We start from the raw sequence: 24,414 nt of genomic DNA, 5'->3' as shown, positions 1-24,414 counted from the left end.
ATAAACAGTCTTCCCTCTCCTGTGTATTTTGGCAAATGGGAAACCTAAGTCAATCTACTATTTGACTTAGTAAAAAAGTCTTAGTTTAGGAATTGACACACATCCAAACCCACTAGATACTGAAATATATAGATTCTTAAAACAGAATGTGTACCTTTCTCCTGATTTCTGATGTTTCTTCCCCATAAATGAGCCAGTTTTACCACAGGAGAGTACTACATTATCTAAAGTATATTCTTGTTTGAAGTCAGATGGTATGGATTCTTTTTCTTCTACTAGATACTACAGCTACCTATTTATATCACAAAGACTGAGGGGATTAAGAAGTTACTTCAGACAAATTTTTATTTTATTTAATATTAAAATGACAAAATATCTCTGCCTTCCCCCATATACCTGGGGTAGGAATCTTGAAATCTAGGCCAAAATTGCTGTAAGTTGAATATTTTTTTAACTTTCTTTTTATCTGTTTTTTTTAAGTAAGTAATCATGGAGGATTACTCACATCTCCATTTTCCTAGTCTACCTTCCTTAGAGCAGGCAAAAATAGGAAATTCTTACTATTCCTATCCTTGAAAAGAAAATTGTTCGTTTGGTTCTAATTATAAAACATGACATGTGGAATATTATATCATAAGATCTGAGGGGTTTGTTTATCAAGACCTGTGGAAATACATTCAACCACAAAATACAGCAGCAGCCCTCACTTCATCCAAGCTAAAGATACAAGAATGCACAAGATAACAAGCAAAAATGTGCAGCAGGCATCTCTTTTTTGGCTTTACTTGGCTGTGGAATGTCCCTCACTGGAGCATCCTTTAAGGAAGTAATTCTACAGGGTTCTATTGCTATTGATGCAATTTGTGGAAAAGGTAAACAGGAAATTTTGCATCTGGCCTGTTCCTAAGCCACTGGTGTCAGAAGAAAATATTGTCAGTAAAATAATGTCAGCTGAGGAGAGCAGCTTCTCAGGGCCCTGTTTCTCCACCCTGGACTTCAGTAGACCTAGAAACTCCTTCAAATATTTTAACCCTGATCTTCCTTTAGTAGAATTCAGGAAAACAAAAAACCCTTAGAAACCAGAGTACCCCCAGCCTGAATTTGCCTGGGATTCAAGCAGCATACTAAAAGCCCCCTCAAGACAATCTATGAAAAAAACCTGCCCCGAACGTCCCAACAACAACATAGAAAACCAAAACACCTGCCCCCCAAATAAATAACCAAAAACCTTGCCACCACTTTTTCAGCATAAGAATTAAAAAAAAAAAAATAGGAATTAAAAAAAAAAAAAAAGCTGATTAATATAATCTCCATTTTGCCAAACATTTTAAATTAATTCCTGGGAAATTCTTAGAGTGGGTCTTTCAGTATTGGATCATGGTTGTAATTTTCAAGCTGTTTTTCAGGATCTGTTCTACAAATTTTTTTTGTGCTTATTCCATAAAACTGACTGATTCCCATTCATATAGTGAGGCAGTGATAATTGTGGTGCTTCCCTCACTGGTCTGATGGCTTTCTATCTCACCCAAAGTCTTAGATCAAAAAGTAAACTGTAAGTTTTCATTTGTCCAAGAAAGAAAGCTCTTGTTAAGCCATAGAAAAAGAAGGCAAGTCCTGCCTTTGCTTGTCTCCTGCTGTGTATGCCAGTACGTGCTAAGTATTCTGTTCACGAGGCAGTTACCATGCGAGTTTCATGGGGCATTAGAGAACTTGATTTTTCTCCTTTGAAGCCAAGAATTGTTCAGTTCTGGAACACTGCTGCTCTTTTTTTCTTTCTTTCTTTTTTTTCTTTCTTTTCTTCTTTTTTCTTTTTTCTTTTTTTTTTTTTTTTTTTTTTCATGTTGGCTTCTATAAGGCTATAAAAAACTATATTCCAGGCTTGTTCGTAATTATTTGGAAAAAATGGATATATAAGAAGAGTGCACACACATTTGTCTTTCTCTGGAAAAGCCATATGTCAAATAAATTATCTCATTTGTGCTTTGTTGTTCTAGAGTGAAGAACTGGTATTAAGCAAAGAAACCAAAGACAAACGCTTAGAGGATGGTTACTTCAGGATAGGTATGTAACAGTAGAAAAAAATGTGTATTCTTACTATTGCAACTCTCATAGACATCTTTATTAAAAACCAAAACAAACCTAAACCTGAGTTTTTATCATTCATTTTTGAGTATATGACCCCATAGGCTTTACTTAATGTTGTGTCCAGTAATTCTTTTCAAAGACTTATGCGCTGAACAGAGATCTCTTGTGACTCTTAGTTGTAATGCAGCTACATCCAACTTTTCTGCCAGGACTGATCACCTGGATTATAACAGAGGCATTTCCAGGTTTTGTAAGATCACCTCCTCTGTCCTGTGATTGCACAAGTGCTTTTTTGAGTTGTGTGCTTGGCGTGGATTTGAACCCACCCTATAGACAATCAGCTGTCTCATCACAGGATGAAATTGGCATTTCAACAGCCAAGAGGCTGTTGGGGAAGGTGCTTGGATACTTGTTGTCAAGGAAGAGAAATTTTACACATGGATTTTAATTAGTTGCTGGACACAGTTTGGGCAATCCTGTTATACCTTTTTTGTCATAATAAATTTCAGTTGTCTATATGGCTTAACTGTAAAGTCTAACTGGGCTTTTAAATTGAATTCTTACTCATCCTAATATAATTGAAGATGCTTTAAATAGGAATATGTTATGCATGAATGATATCCCTTGTCCTTAATCCTATTTGAAAACACATAAGCCAAAGGCATCATATTAGTTCTGTGATATTAAATGAGTACCTGTGCCAAAACCTTCACAGAGTTTCAGGTGTTAATGCCTTTAGACAGTTTCAAAGCTTTTATTCTTATGTGTAATCCTCTGTGTGCTGATGATGTGCCCTGTATTGTTTGCTGCGGCAAAACTGGATCTGATGTCAAAATCACTCACTGCCTTTTATTTTGGGAATGATACTGGTTTCACTGTGATACTGTGAATTGTGATACTGCAGATACATTTTCTGGATTTTGTACTTCAGTTTATTGAACAGGACTCAATTATGTACCTTTGCAGGGAAGTTTGAAAACGGTGTAGCTGAAGGAACAGTTGACCCCAGCCTAAATCCTATTTCATCATTCCGGCTTTCAGTGATCCAAAATTCAGCTGTTTGGGCAATTCTGAATGAGGTAAGAGGTGGTAGAACATTGAAAAACATAACCGGTGAATGGGAGATTTCTTCATTCTATTTGGAAGCTCAGACTTGTGGCTAACACTAAAAATAGTTAGCTCTTATTACTGAGAAATGTAATACACTAAACCATGACTTATTTCTTCTGATTCTCTATTTCAGATTCATATTAAAAAGATTACAAACTGATCATGGAAATCTGCTTTAGAGGAGAAAGAAAGAATTCTTGAAAATTCTTCCTATAAAATCTGACATCCTTAGCAAGTCACAAATTGAAAATACTGAGCATGCACCTTATTCCAAATGTCATTCTTTTTCACTTGAACTCTACCTCTTGTGAAATCTACTGTAGATGAGAAGATTGTATTTACCCCTTCTTATCTGATCCATCCAGAAACTGATGCTCCACACTGATAACGCTCGTCTGAGGCCCAGGTTGTCCTCCACTGTAATGTGACTTTACCATCTTATGGTTGCAGAACCCTGCTACGCTTAACCTGTACTATTTTGATAGTATAGTAATATAGAGTTGTACATATTGTTACATTCCTTGAAGAAAAAAAAATATAATTATTGTTAAATAAGTTTTATGAAGGGGGTACTTTCGGAGTTCCATTTATTTTCTATAACAAGAACCCTCTTTTATAGACTTGTCAGGGATATATATTAAAAATGCTAGGGATATTTAATTTATTAAAATAATTTGAAAAGTACATATTTTTATGCAGTAAAATTTTAAATTGATATAGTTTTTTTATGAATTCTCTAGTTTAAGTTATCTTTCTACATTTTTCTTTGGAGATGCAAACATAAATTAATACCATATTTCAAATATACTGCCATGTTTAAAAAAAAACAAGATTAAGTTTCTAAATTATGTAGTTTTATACACAGAATCTGAATAATGTTCAGAGGCATAAACAGAGTTCTGAAGAGCATTATTCTTTGGGGCTATGAAATTCCACTATGTACAGTTTGTAGCCACATAAAAAGCATGTTGAAATGTCTTGTTTCATATTATGTACTAAATCTGCAGTAATTTTAGATTTAATCCATTGCATTTTAGAAGAATTTTTTTTTTACTCCAAACCAGTTCTTTCTAAAAATATTTGTAAACATTTCCTAGGCTGAACAAATTCATTTTCTGTACTGAAGAAAATCATTCTCCAGTTTTGTTTTGGAGTGACAAGAGGTTACCTTTTATCAAAAGAATGAACAGTAGATACATTTGATTTACAAAGGTCTCCTTTTAAAAAGTTCTGTTATTGCAGCATTTATTTTGGATACATTAGTGAGTAGTTACAGTTTATTTTCTTCCTTTCTTTAAGATCAAGGTCTTAGTTTGACTCCTTTATGGATCAGTGTGGTAACCCACACCAACTTTATAGCAGGAACTGAATTTGGCCTCAAGTTAGTAGCCTGCCTGTTTGTGTCAAGGGAAACAACAGTGATCTTAAATGAATAAGAAACTTGGTCAGGAACAGAACGTGGTCTGGATTACAATCAGAGTGGAACTGTTGCAGTACTAATGCTGCTGCTTTTCTTGAGAGTCCTTCTGCTTAGGTGCCTATGTGTAAGGACTCAGGCATGGGAAGACTTCAGTTAGTCAGAAATGGCCAGGAAAAAGAGAGGCAGGAATTCCTCCCTTTTAATAGGAATGAAGTGCCTGATTGACATTGGAGGGAGGCATCCATGCTGGCTTGGGTATTGTCAGTTGTGCTGTGAACCAGCCTCCTGGAACTGACATCTCAAAAGCTGGCCAGCTTTCCCTGTGGGAAAAACCACATTCTGCTACACCCAACACAGAATCATACAATCACTTAAGTTGGAAAAGACCTTTATTGTCTTTGTGATCAGGGCACAGATGCACAAAACCTGTTGCAGATTCCCTGATCTAGAGCAGGGGTCTTGAATTTATACTTCCCTATTAAAATTCAGCTGATAGATTTGGGTTCCCTTTCACGATAGGCTTGTAAGGAGCAGGAGCCTAAACCTGCCTTGCTAGCACTGCAAGCACTACTGGATTATAGTGTCAACCTGTCTTCTCTTCTGCCTTGTTGGAGAATTGTGCCATAGCTTTGACAATTCAGCAATATTCAAGTTGAAGAACTTAACTACTTCTACAGACTGTTGTCATTTTGGTTTAGCTATGTTGTCTGGGGACACAGGGAAGACAAGATCTGTACGCAGAGCAAGACCTTCTGTTTAGACTGACTGGTGTAAGTTCAAGAAAAATTAGATGCCAAGGGGACCTTGCTTACTTTTCCTGATTGCATCAGGTGATGTAAATAAAATGTTACTTGGAAAGCTTGTATTGCCCATAGATGCTGTGGGCATAAGCTAAACACTGGTCACATAAATGGAGTTTATCCTTGGATTTGGGAATGTGGGTGACTGGGTTCTGAATCCCGTGTGACTCTAGCCTATTGTGGTGCTACAGCCCCGTTTGTTTCCTGTATAATGCCCTGCCATCAAATTACCAACATGCAACAGCTTTTTTTTTAATCACACATCAGCTAGCAAAGGTCTGAGAAAGTGTTTAGGTTTTCTTCTCAGCTGTGTCTGTGAATGAATGATGCAAGTTATTTAAACTAGGATTATTTATTACAATCCAGACTGCAGAAATACATTAGATATTGCAGTTTCTGAATATAATTAGTTTTGTTGACAGTGACCTTTTCCATTTTTTCCGTGAGTCTGGAAGTTTACTGGTACTATTTATGTAAGAAACCTGTGTGCTTATTCTAAAAGCATCACTGTTCCTGACATTTCACAGTAGTTAAGATGAATCACTGCTAATATACTTAAATACACAGAACTCGTTCCACATTGATGGCAAGACTGGTTAGTAGTGGATTTAGTTTTCAAAGATGTTGAGAAGAAATTTGTCCAAGACAACAAATTAAACAAGTGTGTGGTAAAATGTGGGTTGTTTTCTAAAGACGTGCATTTTTATTACATTGTAGTAGCAGGAGTTGAAAATACTCTGGGCTGCTTCAATGCTTTCAGTGTTCCTGAGCTTACAGGCTCTCTAGATAAATGTGCCGCATTATCAAATACAAAATGTGCCACATTATCAATACAAATGATATTTCATAGATCCAGGTAAATTCAGAGCTGGTGTAATCAGGTAGATTATTTCTGCAGACAGCTATTTTTGGCTTTGTACTTTTAAATCTCAAATCAGGCTAAAGTGGTGCAAGACTCCTTCCTGGAAGTACGGTGAAGTAAAAACACCTGGGCTGTTTGGCTCATCAGCCTTTAGCTTGGGTCCTGTTTGTGACTGGGTCTGCACCAGTGGGCAGGTGTTTCCTGCACATCTCCATTGTAAGGGACAATAATATCACAGGAGATCTTAAACAGCATCTTAAACTTATTACCTATTTTGAGGGAGTTTTTCCCTAAATGTATTCAACTTCCTTTGTTGTCACCTTAAAAATCCCCTTGAGGCCACTGAATCTTAGAGTTTATCCAATAATGGAAAGTGTTTGAAAAAAAACTGCACTATCCTATACTCCTGTTAGCTCCTCCTGATGCTGTTAAAGCTCCAGAAAAGCAAACTTTTGTGAAACCAAAGGCATAGCCAGAAACCTTCATTACCTGGGCAAAGGAACTTATACTGGATGCCAAACAGACTGACTGATGTGAACATTTGCTTTTTTGAGCTGATCAGGATTGCTTGGGACCAAGAAAACACAAGACTGCCAGTATAATCTTGCTTTCATTCAGTGGGTCATGCTACTGAACACTTTGTAAATAATGTGAACAGGATGTGATAATTAGAGTGTTTCTAAAGCACTGTATAAGGCTTTGAGCTTTTGCAGGCATCTCAATCGTGTGTTTTCACTGATGGAAAAAATTCCTATGGATTTTTTTTTTTTTTTTTGTACTAATAAGATGGATTAGAAAAATTCAGATAGATGTGATTCATGGACCAAGAAAAGACTGGAGTCTCCTGTTGTCTGCTATCACTGCTTGTCTAACTGTTTCAAAGCAGTTTTAAAATACCTTGAGTCAGTTTAGAGCAAAGCAATTTATACTTTGCCTGTGTGAAACACAGTTCCTTGAATGAGCTGAAGTGTGATTAGTCTTTGGAAAAATTTGGAAACTGTGTATCAGTTTTGGTTTTTTTTTTTCCCAGATATAATTTCAGTAATCTCTGTATTTTGTTGAAAGTACTTGCTCCAGATGAAGTATCATAGTAGTTTGTAGTTCGCCTCCAACTTGGAAAGTATTATTTTAGTGTCATAGGGGAAAAGAAAAATGAAATCCTCTCAAGCCTTGCTCCCCTAAAATATATGAACCCAAGGTTCTACGTTTGTTCTTACTAGGAAGGATGTATTCTGAAAAAGCTAGAACAAGTAACTCTAGCTAGAAAGGGGGGAAAAAACAAAGTCCTCGTGTTTTTAAATCATCTTTACAATCACCAGCATAAGGCTGAAAAGCTATTAAACAACTGGTGTTTTCAGGCTAGCACTGATTGCTGATGTATAACACACAGCCCATGGAGACCTGGTGAATTATTCCTGAGTGTCACCTTTCTGACCTTAGTGGTCTCTAAAGGGTTTTGCTAAATTCTGCTGTAAACAGTGAACTGCTGGAAGTTGAAGTAGCTTTATTTTGAGAATGAGGAAGTGTTGTTTCAAGGGGAAAACCATTAATATCTCTAAAGGGAAGGTACACAGGCCCTGAGTCCTTCAATGGTATCGCACCATAGGGCACTAAATATGAAGTGTTTTTACTGTTGAAGTGGATGATCAGTGATGCTTGAATTCCTGTTAGGGAAAAGGTGTACAGTTAGGCTGCAGCTGCCTGCAGGACAGGAGCTTGTGCTGTTAGCCAGGAAGGGAGCAGATCCTGACTGGAATTCTTCACCTTCCATGGATCAGCAGTTCACTGCTTTCCTTGTTTAAAGGAGAACATTGCTCAGCATCTGCTGAGAGGGAAACATGAATCTCTTCAAGCCTTAACAGTGGCTGAAACACACAGTACTGTAAGATGCACTGCCAGCATATTTGGTATTTTAAGATAAATTATAGTTTTTCCTTAGAAATCAAATTCTAGTATTGAAATTGTCTTACTGTAACCAGTTTACTCTTGTGTTGTTTTGGAACCTGAATCCCAGTGCTCATGTTTCATGCTGAACACTGCATTGGAAAGCTGTCATTTTCACTTTCCATAAGGTATTGTTTGTTATGGTCAGTTTCTACTTCTGCCTTGTGGACTTCACAACTGCAGGCATTGCCATGAGCCCACCCCTGTAGCCAAACCAACTTGTACTTTCCTTCCATGTTCATTGATTGACCTGCCACTCAGAATGGTGGATGTAGTAATACCCATTGGACTGCTAGAGATTGGGTTTAAAACTTGCTGCTATCTTTGGAAACCTGATATGGGTCATGTTAATTGTGCCTTTCATCACTGTTTCTTCTGTGTGCCAGAATTGTCCATGTATATTTGAAGTAGTCACTGAAGTAAATCTGTTCTCACAATCTCTCATACAAGGAGAGGACAGATCTGTATCTTGAGACAGTTGTTGCTTTACTATTGCAACACTATTGATCTGTACTTTCACACAGTCCCAAGGCAAGGTATTCCAATATTACTCTTCAATAAAACTGCTTTTTGGTGTCACTTAAACCCCTCATAATGTAGAGCTTATGCCAGTATGTGCATAGTATCTGCAGTAAGAGTTATGCTACATAGACTTGTTGCAGTTCAATTTAAGCTACAGAAATGTACAAGTAACTTGTTTTTAGGAATGTACTGCGAAAGTATTTGAACAGAATTGCTAACATGTTTACTGTTGTAAATATTTTAATAAAAAAGGACACTTCAAACTTTTTTACACAATTATCTACAATAAAGAGAAATTTACAACCATTTACATACAAAATGTTCTTAATTTTTTCTTTACTGTCAAAATGGCTAAGGTAGAAACAAAATAAACATTAGATACATGAAGTCCTGGTTTTATTTCACTCTGTATTTATAAAAGGAACAAAGCATCTTGGTGAAGTTCCATCCACATGCTAATGAGATCAAATAGAGCATGATGAGAAGTGCAAATGGATACAAAAGAATAGCTGTGTTCTTCAAAAAGGGCAATGCTGAAACAGAAGCAATATTGAAGCAAGTATAAAGTAGTGCTCTTTGAAAAAAGCGCTTCATGTAAAGTAGCCTTGGGGCAAGGTAGCAATAAAAAACAGTTCTACTCTGCTGCCCTCCTCAGACATCTGTGCCCTACTAGCCCCACAGTTATCTCAACATGCCTTGGGGAACTCTTTTACCTAAAACTATGGTCTTAAACTCATTACAGAATTTTTATCTAATGCAAACATCTTCAAGTGGATTTACAGAGGAAATCCAAGAAAACTAAGTTATGGTGCTACAGGACTAATACAGGAAGGAAATTTGGTGAGGTGGAGAATATAAATTCTTTGGTTAGGATGTCCATCCAGCTGAAAACATGGATTGGTACATTTCTATGAGACTTCATTTACCACAAAGAAAGAGTTACTTCAAAATGCAGCTAAGCCTCTGCTTCACAAATAATATGCTAAGATGAAATTAATAGCCTGAAAACATGCTCTTCTTTTTAGTCAAACAAATAGAGAAGAAGTTGATGTTACTCACCACTGTATCCCAGGAATGTCACGTAGATGTAATAGCCAATTGCAATCAGCCATAATGTATTCCCAACAAAATACCCAATGACAGAATCAGAAATGATGACATCTGCAAGAGATAACTGCTCTCAGCTGTTTTGATAGTGCACCATTTTGAAGCACAGAGATCAAAGTATTCTACTTACAGTTGATGAAGAACAGCTGGATAAAATGCAGAATGACTAGAAGAGGGTAGAAGGCATTCAGATGTACATCAAAGGCATATCCCCACTCCACATCATAATCTCTGTTCTGCTGCTTCACTAAGTACTTATTTGAAATGAACCTACATGAAAAGATATTTGAGACTGTTGTTAATATGAATCTATAAAGCTGACTGACAAAACATAGGTTTGATGTAGTAAGTCATAATGATCCCAACACTCCACCACAAAGTTTCTGCTATCTGGGAATAAAAACGTGCAAGAATCATGCAGACCAGACTATTGTTAAATGGATTTGTTAAAACTGTCCTCACGTCCCTTGCATGCTACAGGCAGCTGAAATACCCCGCAGGTAATACAGAAACAAAACCTCTTTATAAAGAAGAGATCAGTGCTACAATTGATCAGTCACAAGCTGCCACTTCTCTCTGTACACACCAGGAGATGACTTCAGTGAAGTGCTCTTACAGGATCAGCACACCTCACACAGAGATGGTTTATTTGATCTCTACAGAACTGATGCACTGCAAGGACAGGAGGAGGGCAAGAGAGTGCTCATAACATGTGCTTATTATTACTGAAAAGATGTGCAAATGCAATGTGCACTGCCCGGTATTACAGGCTACCAAGTGAGCCTCAAGGCTCTTTCCTTCAGCTTAAGTTCTGCTGACATCAAAATATTTATCCCTTACAGAGGAGGAACAGGAAGTCAATACATGCTCAGAAATAAGAGACCAGATTTTTCATGGAAGCTTAAAACTGATCAGCTTTAAACTGATCAGGAATAGGGGGAGCTTTTGGGAAAAAAGGAGAGCTTGAACTGGAAGAAGGGACTTGAACCAAACTCAGGCCAGGTGACTGGTCTTGAGGCCTGCAGGAAGCTGACTGAAAGACAGAGCAAAACCAGCAGATGCTGAAGTCTTCCTGGCTTAGGAGATTGCATCCTGAAGCACAAATTGCTGGAGGATGGGGGCAGGGAGCATTACTATTAGCTCTTCCCCAAGCAATTTATGGCTTGCTGTCCCAGACAGGAGCATAGGTCAAGTGGACCTTTCATCTATCAGCTATGTTTCTTTTAGGTACCTCATCCTCAATTTTGCAGTTACAAGCAGGAGTTCCTGAGGCCACTGTCAGGATTTATCCCTTTTCCAATCACCATCACTTTAAGATGTCAACTCCATCCCTAAAAACTCTTACATGCCCTTGCTTTCTTAAGTTCCTTGTAAAATAAAAATTCTTTTTTTGGTGCCCTCCCCTTGCTGCAGCCCAGAAACAGTGGCTTCCTGTAGTTTCATGGCTCCCTCACTGCTGCAGGACCCATCTGTGGAGCTGATTAGGCCTGGATTGTAAAATGACCTGCTCCTGCCTCTCTACTTCTGCAAGTCTCTGGACAGGCGAGGATAAAACTGGCAGCACCAACAAAGCAAAAAGGTGCCAAGCACAAGACAGAACAGATGGGGCTGTAGCTACAATCTTCAGCAAGAAGCATGGGCCAAGTGTGTATGGCCCTGTTTAAACAGAATCATCCTCAGGCTCACACTACTTGACTTCTTCATTCGTTATTTTGATTGAACAGCTTTTTCTTTTTTTAATCACCTTTTTTTTTTAATTTGGCATTACTGCTGAATATTAACCAGCTCAAGAAGAAAGAAACAAAAGCTGGAATGGTCATCAAAAGTCATACAGACCTTCTGACCGTTTAATCTTGTAGGAAATAGTAAAGAAAGAGATATATTCTTTTTTAAGGCATCATTTTGGAACAATTACTCCAAACAGCATAAAACCTATATTCAATACTTTAGTGTAAGTTTACCCAAAACAAAGAACCTAGTGTTTCACAAACAGCAGAGGACTCTGTGTCTGAACAGCAATACTGAACTTGGCTGCAGAAATCACTACTTACCACATCAGAGTTGCAATCAGGAGCCCCACGCCCACGCAGTCTATGAATACAACCCAAAGTAGCAGTTTTATTGTTTCAAAAAAACCCATGTCCAACACAAATCCAAATCCTACAGTAGACACTGAAAGCAGAGAAAGGTCATTAAAGTCAGCTGTGGAAATGAAAGCATGAGATCTTAAACTGATGGATTTTTTTACTGTATCCTGTAATGAAATCTCCAGTTTCCTTTTTATTTTTCCCCCAAGATTTTCAGTCCAACAGCTCGGGGGTTTTTTTTCCATGAAAAAATATATATATAATGCAGTTTATTCATAATATGAGCACTCATCTCTACTGGGGTCCAATTGTAATTCTCCACCCAAACTATTTTTAAAAAAATTCAGACAATGCTACAATAGGACATTCTTTATTTTATAAAAGCTCCTTGTTAACCCAAACAACATGTGTAATTCCATCTCAGTAGAGAGTTTTTCTATTATGAACAGGAATACACTATTTAATAGAAGGCAACCGAGACAATACTGAATTTGCAGTTCAGTCATTTATATTAGCCACTTTTTTATAGCTTAATTCTGCAATATACAGAATCTCACCAGGGCTTTTATGGTAAAAACAATGTTTTATCCATAATATTCAGGTAAACCAAATATTCAGTATTTTTAAACAAAAACATTGCCACGTGGCATAAGGTTTTCTTACTGTCTGTAAAGTTACAGTGAACTATGCAGTTCAAAATGCAACAGAAAATGAGTTGCAATGGAGAGATCAATTCAAGACTACAGAGTACTACTTAAGCCTACTCCAATTTCTACTTCCCACCTTAACTTCAAAAAGACTAGTCCTTTATCTTCTGTTCTACTTTGATTAAAAAATCATCCATACAGATTGGTCCTTTTGTGTGTGCGTGTTATTACAAGGAAAATAAATGTTCATCCCTAAACTTTCCCTCCCTCTTCCTTATGCTGTCTGTTCTCCCGCACTCACCGCAGAGCCAGATACTGAGCAGCACAAGGAAAGCAGGATCATCTCTTGCCCATTGGTCCTTTGTCTGTTTTCTGTAGTGAAAGTTCCTGTAAACCCTCTGTGGTGAAGTGAACAGGTAAAGCATCTGCCAAAGCGCAAACTCGAAGTCCATCTGTCGGAAGTGGAAGAGTCTCCGCAGGTACTTGTAGCGTTTTGCTCCGGCCGTGTGCCTCGCAGCATCTCTGCGGCTCAGCACACCATTGCCCTGGCTCCCAGAATTAACCAGCGTGGTTGGCAGCATCTTGCTAAAGAAAGAGTTTCAAAAGATGTGTTTGATTTTGCACGCAATACGGGGTACAAATAAAATAACGCGATGCAGGCCACGGCTGCAATGCTGAAGTGGCTAAAAGTGAGCACAGGCATGAACAATGACATTGGTTGGAGCAGGTCCAGAGGAGGCCGCAGAGTTAGTTGGTAAGAGAGCTGGAGAACCTCCCTTATGAAGACAGGCCAAGAAAGTTGGGGCAGTTCAGCCTGAAGAAGAGAAGGTTGTGTGGAGACCTCCTAGCACCTCCCAATATCTGAAGGGGGAAAACAGGGAAGCTGGGACACTTCACCAGGAACTGCAGTGACAGGACAAGGAGTAACAGGCACAAACTGAAACAGGGGAAGTTTAGGTGAGATACAACGAAGAAATTCTTTACTGTGGAGGGGATGAGGCACTGGCACAGACTGCCCATGGAGGTTGTGGACGCCCCAACCCTGGCAGCGTTCAAAGCCAGGTTGTATGGGGCTTAGAACCACCTGGTCTAGTGGGAGATATCGCTACCCACGGCGGGGGGTTGGAACCATATAATCTTCACGGTCTTTTCCAGCGCTTACAGGGTACGATTCCATGGCACAGGAGCGGCCCGGCCGCCGCTGCTGACGAACACCCGCCCCCCCTCAGCGGGGCCCGCGCTCAGCTCCGGGCCGGGCCGGGCAGCGCCGCGCCCCCCTTGTCCCGCCCCGCGCCGAGGGTCTCACCTGCTGCCCCGGCCCGCGGCGCGACCCCCGCCCCGCCCGGCACCGCCACCGCGGCCGCCTCCCGCAGCCTTCCGGCACCGTCCGCGGCGCAGGCGCTCGGGATCCTTCCCGGAGCCGCCCCGTCCCTTCCTGCCCCCGCCGGAAGCGGCCGCAGCGCCCGGGATGGCGGCCGCGGTCGGCAGTGGCCGCGGGGCGGGTGGCAGCGGGGCGTAGCGCCGGGCTCGCCGCCATGCCCAAGTACTACGAGGATAAGGAGGAGGACGGGCGCGCCTGCAGCGGCGTGAGGGAGGACCTGCGGCAGTGCCTGCTGGAGAGCCCCTGCGTCCTGCAGGTGAGCGCCGCTGCCCTTCCGGGCCAGAGACCCGCAGGTCGCCCTTCTTGGGCTTCTTGCCTGTTGTTTGTAGCAGTTTAGGGAGTTACAGCTCCAGGGGAGAGCACAGGTCACCGTACCGAAACGAAGTCCCCAGTGAACTTGTCTGAAGTTGGAAGTAAATGATTCTCAAAGTCCCTTTCTAACCCGTATTACTCAGTCGGCCAGAGTGTGGTGCTAATAACGTGGTCATGGGTCCGGTCCCGTATTGGCCTTCCCTTAAGAGCTGGGCTGGATGATCCTTGTGGGTGCTTTTCAACTCAGAATATTCGGTGGTTCTGTTCTATGATTCGGTCAGATGTTTTGATGTCTCTTAGATGAACTGTAGAAATCAAATTTTTAATCTCTCTTTTTTCATCTACTAGGAGAACAAAAGCCCTAAACAATGCTTGAGGGAAGGACACTGTAGGAGTTTGCAAGTGACATTCTTTGCATGCAAAAGATCAATGGTAAGTGCGGTGTGTCTTCTGCCACTGGCCTGGGTGTTTCCTGTCCTTTTCCATCTCTTTTTAAGAAAACATATTATTTCAGTAAGGTGGATGTCATTAAGCAGGCTCTTGCCTTTGAATCCTGATTAAACTATGGGTGTTATATTCAGTTCTCATGAAGAAGCTGTAGAGTAGGAAAAACTGGAAAAAACATGTTTAAATTGAGTTAGGCTTGGAATGTCACGGATAGTGTAGGCATTTTCACTATTGTTTTTAGTAAAGTTTTGGGTTAAAAATTAGTAGATCAGGTAATTATAAGGTAAAATATCATTAAGCTGCCTTTTGCCTGTAAGATCTTTGTAAAAAATTATATAGAGAACATTTAAATGAAGTGAAGTAAGACTTTCACTGTTAAAGCAGGATCTTGCATTGAATTCTTGTTGAGTCATTAGTTTTCTTGGAGTACTAGAATTCATGATAAATAACAGTTTGTTTTTTAATATAATGAACTATTCCATATGGAAATGACAAATCATTTTTAAAAAGGTAATTAGATAAAGTTTTCCGTCTTTTGGTAGGAGTTCCTTGTCCGTCATTTTTTTGCTTGTGTTTCCATAACATTTTAAACATATTTAAGATGTGGTAAAGATGGTATTAAAACTTTCCAAACAGGAGAAGTGCAGGCCTCATTTTTATTTTTATCTGATAAAGAGTGTACAGTGAAATGGTATTTTAAATTTTTCTTCCATTTTGTATTTGTTGTGGCAGCTTTTTGTACCTCTTCTGTATGAACCGTATTAATCCATAAAGTGACAAATTATTATTTCTGTGTGTGGGAAGATGTTGTATATTGGAAGTTTGAAATGCCTATATAAAACTGCAGTAGCAACATATGTATCTCCAGGTGATGTGTCTGTATTTTTCTGTCTGTGGATTGTTAAGGGAGCCTGATGAAACTAAGTTTCTAGCTAAATGCCTCCAGTCATGCAGGAAGAGGCCTGGCTCTTAAATTATTTTATTTAGTTCTCCCAAATTTTAAGGCTGATGAGTGAAGTTTTTCTTGTCCTGTTAATTCTTTAAATTTCAATAATCATGCTCAGCCAAACTTATTTGTTGTAATAATGAAACTTAAAGACTGTCCAAAACCAAGTTAGACACTAAATACAGATATAATTTGCAGTATGCTGAAATCATCAGGGGTTTTGCCTCAATGCTGTTTTCTTTTCAAGGAAACAGAAAGTCTTATCAGAGATGTTGAAGTAGGGCCAAGGTTTAAAATGAAAGCTGTTTGGTTACTGGACAAGCTGTGTCAACGTGACTCTAGCTCTTTACAAATTTTGCTGCTGTCCTGAATTCTGGGAGAAGGTTAGTTAATGGTGGTGAAAGAAACCTCCTCAGTCTAATATCAGAATATGGCTGAGTTGCAATCTGTCACTGCCATCTTCAAGACTGGCTAAGTTCAGAATAATTCTCCCAAATCAAAGTATGTTTTTCTGCTGCATTGGAAAAGAACTTGCAGTTTAGCTTCTGTAAGTGCTGCACTGTGGCTTTTATTTTAGCTTTACCATCTTCTTTAGCCTGTCATTAAATGCTTTTTCTGTAATTGCCAAGAACAAACTTGCAGATTTTACAAGCTGAATATTGTTTCTGTTTTTACTGGTTTATGTCTAGTTTTTTTCCAGAAACTTTGTGTATTTAAGTTATCCCTCTCCTCACAGACATTTGTATGACTCCTACTTCAGCTAGCTCTGAATTTTCCTCCTCCAGTTTATCAGTTATGTTTGCAAAATTGATCTGAGCAGATTTACTCTACCTTGTTTTTCATGGGTTCCTTGCCATCCTACTATGCTGTTCTATCATTTATGTTGTTTATTTCAGAACACATAGGGCACTTAGCACATAATTGTAGTTTTGTGTGAGGTTTAAGATCATATAACGCCTCTTTCATCAGAATCCCCTGTGGCTTGTTGGCTACATCACTGGTTTTCTTCTGCTTTGTTCTGATGTTAAAAAGTGCCAAGGTAGCACAAACACTCTATAATAATATATTGTCTTCAATTTTCAGTTGGATACCAGGGCAAGATTCAGAGGAAGGAAGGGATACTGAAGTCCTCATCAAGAGATCTCACCATGGAAATTTGGGGTTCATCAGCACTCTACACAAAACAGAGACTAAAATAAGAAGATGGTACCTGCTGCATCCTTTCATGCAGTGTTTTCATGGAAGGTATCTACTCCTGAGTATTCCAACAGATTGACCTGGATGTGCATTTAAATGTTAAAAAGAAGGCAAGGATAAAGCTACAAGTTCTGGCCAAAATGAGTACCTGTCATGTACTTGCAATAAAAATGTGAAATCCAGAACAAGCTGCAGAAGTTGTAATTCTGTTTTGAAGTAAAGTTGTCATTTGTGACTCTACTGTAAATTCTGATAATCTTTTACTATTAGAAATAATACAAGGTATGGAACAACACTTGATGTGTTGAGGAAGAGTTTCCTTAGTAGATGAGTATCTCAGGGGGTTTCTCAGAATAGAACTATTTTCAGAGACGAGGAACTGACCAAGGTTGTAAAATGTGTGTGCAAGGTGCTTCCTCTCCAGTAAATTTGCTACCCAATAAACATGTAATAGATGGGAGTGGTGCTGTTTTTCAGTCCCACACTGCTAAGGAAGTGGGATTTATGGGAGTAAGAAGCATTAAATAGTGCTTAAACCATGACTGTGGTAAATGTTAAGTGGTTCTGCATAAGACCTGCTTTTCCAGAGGAACATTTCCTTTTTCTTCCTTCAGTGTCCCCACCTCTTTAAGTGTCAAACCTTTAAGAAATAGATGGTGTTGTAACTCTTACATGTGGAAACTCAAATCAGACTAGTTGATTAGAAGTGAGATGAGGAAATAGTGAGAGGGGAGAGAGCCATAGTAAATTCTTTTCTTGGCTGAATTTATAGCCAAGTGTCTGATACACATTCAGTCTGAACAGATGTATGCAATGCTTTTTGTTTCTAAAGCTGATGACTTCAGTGAAGGAGCACATGTTGACTATTTAATTTTGTCTGTCTTAAGCAACTGTTCTGTAATGAGTCAGAGAATGTTTGTATTCCTTGTGTGTGTAGGACCTTATTTTTGCCACCTAAATTAACTCTGATTTCACATTTCTGTGTTCTATTGATCATGTGGAAGCTAGTTCATTTGTTCAAGTGCTGTAAGCATCCTTTGTTTTCCACAGCCTACTTACCATATTAGCTTTATACGTACACTAAAATGATAATTTATGTCTATAAGAGTATTTTTATCTTAACACACTAATTCCAAAGTATTACTCACAAGCCTTTTCCATGGGGAAAAACATAAAAAAGGTACTAAAAATAAATATAAAGCCAGATGGTAGGTATTGAAATGTCAGTTAGAGAGAGGAGTGGGAATGGTATGGGAGTTTGGTAGTCAGGGACTCTTTCATGGTGTGCCCTAATGCATGGGTTTGTATATTGATTGTTCAAGTGATCTTTGTTCCTTTCTCAGCCATAATCACTAAGCCTCTCCTATTGGTGCTGCAGCAACTCCTTTTGGAAGGGAGCAGAAACATTGCTGCATCATAGACAGACACATAGTTATTTCTAGTAATCAGCTCGATCCAGTGGACATCAAGTGTTAAAATTAAATCTGTTGGATATTTGTGGATTTAATAATTAACAGAACACATGTATTATTTGATCCAATAGAATGTTAGTGTCAAAACTTCCTAATGGTTCACTAAACTACCTAGGACAGTATGAAAATACTGTAACAGGAATCAAAATACTGATTTGCTCAAGAGACTTATTAAGTTCCAATATTGTGTAACATAATACTCTATCTAAAGATAAGTAATTATATAATTGTCTTGGGACTTTGAGCATTGTCCTACTTGAGAGATATTAATGCTCCTTTGAGAAAAATAATTCACTTCATTAATGCCCTAAAGCCTATGCATTTGATTGCAGCTTTTCCCCTAATGCACAAAATGTTTTTATTTAAATATATTCATGTTTTTGTTTCATGCGTTGTGCTACATTACTGACTTTTACTGAAACAAATGCATTTTTCTGTTCTTTGGTAGATTCTGCAAGAGGGGATCTGTGAAATTGAGTTGATGAGGACCAATGGTTGGCATGGTGCCAAAAGGCTAATACTAGTTTCAGGATCCCAAATATAAGCTGTGCTAATAATTTGTGTTGAATAAGTAAAGAACAGGGTTTGCAAGGACCTCACTGCTGCTCTTGTTCCTCTCATTTGTTTTCCATGATGGAGAGTCAGAGGGTGCTAAATGCTGCTGAGACTGACATCTCAGCTCTGTCAGTGTTAGGGCCTGTCTGTGTTACAACATTCTGTTTCAGCAATTTAAATGTTCTCTCTGTGGTCCAATCCTGCAAACATGGTTCTATTTACAGAGCTGTAAGCACATATTGCAGAACTGCTCACATGTTTATGACGATAAAAAATAGGCTGTGGTCATTTACTCTGAAAATTCTTTAGGCTGTTAATTGTTCTTTCAAGTTAGTACATAGTGATAAGCATATGAGTCTGTTGAACAAAGACCCACTTGTACATAGCTTGAAAAGTAAGAGAAGGGTTGGTGTTTAAAAAGTATCACACATCTAGTATGTAAGATGTGCTTCTCAGAAGGAAAGACAAAGTATCTTTATAAAACCCTCACTTTTGAAATATTTTCTGCACCCAGATTAGGTGCATTTGTATTATAAAGGGCTTCATGATTCACTGTGGCACAAGGAATTGATTCTCCAGTCTCTTTTCACTTCTTCAAGTTTCTGGAGAGTAGCAGGTTGGATGAGATGCTTTTTTTCAAAGAAAACATTTAAAATTATATGTTTTCAGTGAAAGCCTGGAACAAACTAGCTTGACACCTTCTACTCATAAGAGCAGCATTAAATGAAGTCATCATCTAAAAATGCAGCCACAGAACGTAGGTGGTAAGCAATATCTGTTGTTCAAGCCTGTGGTTAGAAAATTTACAAATACAGAACTGTAGCAGCTTTGTTAACATGATGAATTTTACACTGCCTTGATATGTCGTCATTTAGAATATGTGTATTTATTGTAAATATGTTTCTTGTCTAAAGCTGAAGAGCACAACAGCTTAATTCCAGTCATAAATTGTAGTTGACAGAATAATAACCAGAAACCTTAAGATCCTTTCCCATTTTTCTTTTTCCAAATCTACCTGCTGAATTTTGTGTCTCAGGCATGGTTTTATTGCAGATATCTTGAGAAAATCATTAACTGGTTATTTCTGTAAGTTGCACACTTCACAATTACTTGGTTGACAGTCTGTAGGAAGAAAATTCTGTAAACATAGGAGCTTCTTGAAGTGGACTATGCTTTATTTTCAGGATTTACTGAAGATTCATTTATAATGTTCTTGAACACTGAAAGTGGAAGAATAAAAAAGGTTAGCATTTTAACAGTTGCTTAATTAGGTCAGTAGAAGGTGATATATTTCAAGTAATAATGTATTTTAGTAGCTGAACACTGGAAATATATTTTAATGTCAAGCTGAGGTTGGTGTGTCCTGATGGAGGCTTTCAGATGCAATATTCTTTTTTGGCTGACCTGTAGGTACTAATGGGCTGCAGTGAAATAGAATGGAATAATTTCCCTAAAGATTTTTTAGTAACAGAGGAAATGATACAAGTAAATCTCTGTGACCTAGAACAGGATTTTAAAAATCTGCAATATTGCTACTATTGCTTTGAAAGGAGCCATAGAAAAATAGCAAAGCAGAAATTGGCTCATAATTAATAAGTTCTAATGATAAATTGTGTTACTGTAAAATTGTATTGTTTCCTTTCATTACCACTCCAAGGAAGAGGAATATGAACTTTTTGTAGTCAATTTGTGACAGGAACTTTTGAGGCTTTTTTGGTGGGGAAAGTTTTGAAGTCTTTCTGAGGTCACAAAGGTCTAGTATTTATTAGCTGTTTTCTCAAGCTTTGGTTCTGTAGCAGCTTTACCTCACTAAGGTTCATAGCAGGATGATTTCTGGAATTCAGAGTGGGAAGAAATCTGTTACAGGTTGTTGGGTTGTTGGCACGCTGAGGAAGATGAGAGTAAATAGTGCATTGAGGAGATTGATTATTGGATATGTAAAAATTTGTATTGCTCAATTTGTGGGCAAAAACTTCATAAAGCCTTTTATCAGCTGAGACTGGACATTCAGGTCCCTTCCTGCTTTATATTAGTAATTAAAGTAAGAGACACCTAGTCTGACCTTCTGTGAAGCTTTTTATGCCAGAGAAAGGTATCAGCTCTTGAAAATGGCATAAAATCTGATTATGTTTTCTCTTGATAGAATGTTTCAATAGCCAGTAATCCCTCTATAGAAAGAGCATGTCTGTCTTATGATCAGAATTTGACTTCAGTTTTCACTTCTGGGAGAAGAAGAGAAGATGGCTCTTCAAAGAGTTTAGTAGTATCTTATGTTTTCCTGCTGTAATGCATTTGAAATTTAAAAAATTGAAAAGAAAAAGATGCAATGAAATGCATGGATTGACTCCCCAAACTTGTGACTTCTGTTATACCTGTCTTCCTTAGTCTCATCATGGGGGGGAAATTTGCAACCTTATTTTAGGAAGGAAATAAACCTCTATTACTGATTTTTTTCATTGATCTCTGTACAGGTAAAACCCCTGCTTTCTTTTTAAACTATTGATTGTGCTTCCAAGGTGAGTGTCACATTTTGTCACTTAACACACCGTGTTAAGTTGAGATCTTGTGTTCAATTCCATGTCCCTTATGACCCTGATGCATTTTTCAAAGTCAGTAGTTTTTCCCTCTGATGTTTTCCCAGTGTATGGCTTGTTTCTCCAGGGTGTAGCTTTTTGTTCTTTTCCTGGATTTATAACCTGACATGTGGCCATTGAAGAATAATAGAAGTTTTGAACAGCATGCTTTATCATCTGTTCCAGAACTTCTCTGTGATGGCCCAGTTCTTGTGTTCAGCACTGTCAGGTGTTGGGTTGTCCACAAATAGAATTGGCAATGAGTTTATATGTATGTACACACTTTTGAAGAAAATGTGAAATAATCATATAGTTGGTAATGGTCCCAGAGCAGCTCTCTAAGTACTCTACTGAAATACAACTCCCCTCTATTTGTGAGGTTTCGTTACATATAGATGAGGAAAACATAATCTTACAAAAAATTAGGAAAATGGAAAACCTCTCAAGCATATCCATTCCTACCCTGCTGGGTTTTCTTGTATTTTGCCCTGGGTAATTCAGACTGCTCTGCCCACAAATAACACGGTGATTTTCCACATCCTCCAACACTGGTGCAACGTAAGGCCCTTCTGGTCCCTTGGGTTTCAGTGCTGTTTTTATTCCTTAATACTAAATGAATATCAATAGTATCAAATGAACAAAATCAAATACTAAATGAATATCAATAGTAAACATTGTTCTTCCAGAGTCCTTGGTGGGGAGCTGTCCAAGTCTGCTGTTTACAAAGGTAGTACTTTGGTTGATGATGATTAATAATGTCATCAGCTGCAAATAAACTCTGGGGGTTTTTTTCAGTCAAGATCTGTATTTAATTTGAAATGTGCTAGTGACAAGATCTACTTGCTTTCCAGCTTGTTCTCACCAAATATATTTAATGTTTTTTTGCAAGGATAGCTTTAAGTTTGCATGGTATGCAGAAGAACTCTTATTTTCTGCCTCTTTGTTGAAAAATGTGGCAGGGTTCATTAGCTTAATGCTAAATGATGGGCAAAGGTAAATGAGAAAAATTATTATGCATTGAAAACAGCTCCTCTCTATAAATTTTGTGTGGTTTTGAAACAGGGAGTCCTTCATGGCATTTCACCAATGACACACAGAAAGAAAAATTAAAAATTCAATCTGTCTCTCCTGGCTTCTCTATCCCAGTTCAGATTATACTGGGGACTTCAGCTGGCAGCTTCCAGCATGAGGGAACTGCAACAGGCAAATTAAAATTCTTACACTAGAGCAGTGTTGGGACTGGCTCAGCTGGTTCTTGGCAGCAGTCCTCTGCAGAGACAAGTGTGTTTGTGTCTCACTGATTCCCCACTTCAGTCTTTCCCCCTCACCTCTCTCCTGGGAGTTCCCAAAAGGTAACTTGTTAGTAACCTGTGTTCTCCTTGGCTTTTGTGCACCATGTAAAAATAACAGAATGTGCCAGAGCTGGGCTTTGACCTCTTCCTACATTCTTTCAAATGACTCTTAATGTTACCTGAGCACTATAAATCCCTCATTGATAATAGTGGGGTACAGAAATTCGTTAAGAAATGGAACCCAGCCTCCAGCTACACAGCAATTTCAACATGTGCCTGTGAGTGAGACAGCTATCAAACAACTTCAGGTGTGGAGAATGATGGATGGATGGATGGATGGATGGATGGATGGATGGATGGATGGAGGAAACATGCTAAAATGTATCAGTGTGAGCAGCAAGACTAGGGAAGTAATTCTTCCCTTGTACTCCACACAGGTGAGGTCACACCTTGAGTGCTGTGTCCAGTTTGGGCCCCTCAATTCAAGAAAAGCAATGAGGTGCTGGAGCATGTCCAGAGAAGGGCAGTGAGGCTGGTGAAGGGTGTGTGTGGAGCACAAGTCCTGTGAGGAGCAGCTGAGGGAGCTGGGGTTGTTTAGCCTGGAGAAAAGGGGACTCAGGGGTGAGCTCAGTGCTCCCTACAGCCACCTGAAAGGAGGCTGTAGCTGGGTGGGGGTCCACCTCTACCCTCTGGCAACCAGCGACAGGACAAAAGGACGTAGTGATAAGCTGGGCGTGGGGAAATGTAGTTTGGAAGAATTTCTTCTGTCTCCGGTGCTTAACTGCAGATGAAGATACAAGAGAATCCTAGTTTCTATATTTTTGGATCCTCCGGAGCCGGCGGGGGCAGCCCGAAGCGCTGCCGCTCCAGCGCGGGCGGACGGGCGGGCGATGCCGGCCCGGCTGAGGCCGCAGGGGGCCGGGCCAGGGCCGGGGCGGGGCCGCCGCTCCCGGCGCCGTCAGAGCGGGCGGGCGCCGGAGCCGCTGGGGGCGCGGGGCCGGAGGCTGCCGCGGGGCGGTGCCCGGCGAGCCGCGGCTGCGGAGGTGAGCGATGGGTGCCGGCCGCGGAGCGGGGGGCAGCGGGAGAGGGCGCGGGCCGGGCGCCCAGCGCGGAGGGGTCGCGCGGCTGCGGCGGGAGGCGGCCCCGCGCCGGGCGGGCACGGCCGAGCCCCCATCTTGGGGAGGCCCTGCCCGCCCGGTTCGGTCGCCGGCGCTGTCACGGGCAGCGCTGCCGGCTCCGTCCGTGCGCGCTCGGCCCTCGGTCCCGAGCCGTGCCGGGCTGCGGCGGTGCGCGGAAACGGCGTGTGTGGAAGGGACAGCGCGTAAACAGCCGCCGCCTCCGGGGGACGCGGGAGCGAGACAGCGAACACAGGGATGATGTTTAACCACCCCTAATTTATTACAGGCCGGGGTTCACGATTCCTTTCCCATGTTGAGAAGCCTTAAAAGGAAGCAGATTGTGTGTTTAATTTGGTGCATATTTCAGATTTTTTCCTGTTTATTGAGCTGGAATATGGTTGTGAAATATGGTAGAAATGCCTTTGCAGTACTGATGCACCATCATCCGTCTTATGTGGTTTTCGCGGAGCGGCGCTGAGAATGAACTTGAAGCTTTAGCCCAGTGGCATAGGTACCCCCATACCATGAGTAAAGTCA

At 39.9% G+C, this 24,414-nt stretch overlaps 4 protein-coding genes across 6 annotated transcripts in view; 3 read left to right on the top strand and 1 right to left on the bottom strand.

The window, feature by feature from the left end:
* The window catches only part of MGAT4A (alpha-1,3-mannosyl-glycoprotein 4-beta-N-acetylglucosaminyltransferase A), a 70,257-nt gene extending 64,508 nt beyond the window's left edge, over nt 1-5,749 (top strand). For both annotated transcript variants that reach the window (XM_054271602.1, XM_054271603.1), the window contains exons 13-15: nt 1,995-2,061; nt 3,052-3,164; nt 3,329-5,749. In XM_054271602.1, the coding sequence (XP_054127577.1) occupies nt 1,995-2,061; nt 3,052-3,164; nt 3,329-3,355 (207 nt within the window). In that variant the 3' untranslated portion in view covers nt 3,356-5,749. The remainder of the gene's footprint in view (nt 1-1,994; nt 2,062-3,051; nt 3,165-3,328) is intronic.
* Nucleotides 5,750-5,769: 20 nt separating this feature from the next.
* Nucleotides 5,770-13,959, bottom strand: UNC50 (unc-50 inner nuclear membrane RNA binding protein). The gene is made up of 6 exons (XM_054271600.1): nt 13,891-13,959; nt 12,886-13,169; nt 11,902-12,022; nt 9,981-10,120; nt 9,803-9,904; nt 5,770-9,276 (listed from the first exon to the last, which is right to left on the bottom strand). The coding sequence occupies exons 2-6, from the start codon at nt 13,163-13,165 to the stop codon at nt 9,140-9,142; spliced, it is 780 nt and encodes a 259-aa protein (XP_054127575.1). The 5' UTR covers nt 13,166-13,169; nt 13,891-13,959; the 3' UTR covers nt 5,770-9,139.
* A 122-nt stretch (nt 13,960-14,081) lies between these two features.
* On the top strand, nt 14,082-21,251 carry LOC128934455 (cytochrome c oxidase assembly factor 5). The gene is made up of 3 exons (XM_054272033.1): nt 14,082-14,221; nt 14,626-14,709; nt 16,754-21,251. Exons 1-3 carry the CDS (start codon nt 14,120-14,122, stop codon nt 16,793-16,795), a joined length of 228 nt encoding a protein of 75 aa, XP_054128008.1. The 5' UTR covers nt 14,082-14,119; the 3' UTR covers nt 16,796-21,251.
* Nucleotides 21,252-23,723: 2,472 nt separating this feature from the next.
* Nucleotides 23,724-24,414, top strand: part of INPP4A (inositol polyphosphate-4-phosphatase type I A) — a 110,660-nt gene continuing 109,969 nt past the window's right edge. For both annotated transcript variants that reach the window (XM_054272189.1, XM_054272186.1), the window contains exon 1: nt 23,724-23,802. The gene's annotated coding sequence lies outside the window, so the exon portion shown is untranslated. The remainder of the gene's footprint in view (nt 23,803-24,414) is intronic.

This window comes from Melozone crissalis, unplaced genomic scaffold, assembly GCF_028551555.1.
Source record: "Melozone crissalis strain CALT ecotype California unplaced genomic scaffold, PUWL_Pcris_2 ptg000013l_1, whole genome shotgun sequence".
NCBI classification, from domain to species: Eukaryota; Metazoa; Chordata; class Aves; order Passeriformes; family Passerellidae; genus Melozone; species Melozone crissalis.
This window is presented reverse-complemented; position numbering and strand designations above follow the sequence as displayed.

What these genes read in the sequence shown, in the direction of transcription:
- LOC128934455 (XM_054272033.1), top strand. Translation starts at nt 14,120, where the DNA reads ATGCCCAAGTACTACGAGGATAAGGAGGAGGACGGGCGCGCCTGCAGC. An exon ending in AGAGCCCCTGCGTCCTGCAG is followed by an intron (nt 14,222 to 14,625) that starts GTGAGCGCCGCT and finishes TTCATCTACTAG; the next exon opens with GAGAACAAAAGCCCTAAACA. An exon ending in TTGCATGCAAAAGATCAATG is followed by an intron (nt 14,710 to 16,753) that starts GTAAGTGCGGTG and finishes TTCAATTTTCAG; the next exon opens with TTGGATACCAGGGCAAGATT.
- UNC50 (XM_054271600.1), bottom strand. Translation starts at nt 13,165, where the DNA reads ATGCTGCCAACCACGCTGGTTAATTCTGGGAGCCAGGGCAATGGTGTG. An exon ending in GCTCAGTATCTGGCTCTGCG is followed by an intron (nt 12,023 to 12,885) that starts GTGAGTGCGGGA and finishes CTCTGCTTTCAG; the next exon opens with TGTCTACTGTAGGATTTGGA. An exon ending in CTGATTGCAACTCTGATGTG is followed by an intron (nt 10,121 to 11,901) that starts GTAAGTAGTGAT and finishes CTTTTCATGTAG; the next exon opens with GTTCATTTCAAATAAGTACT.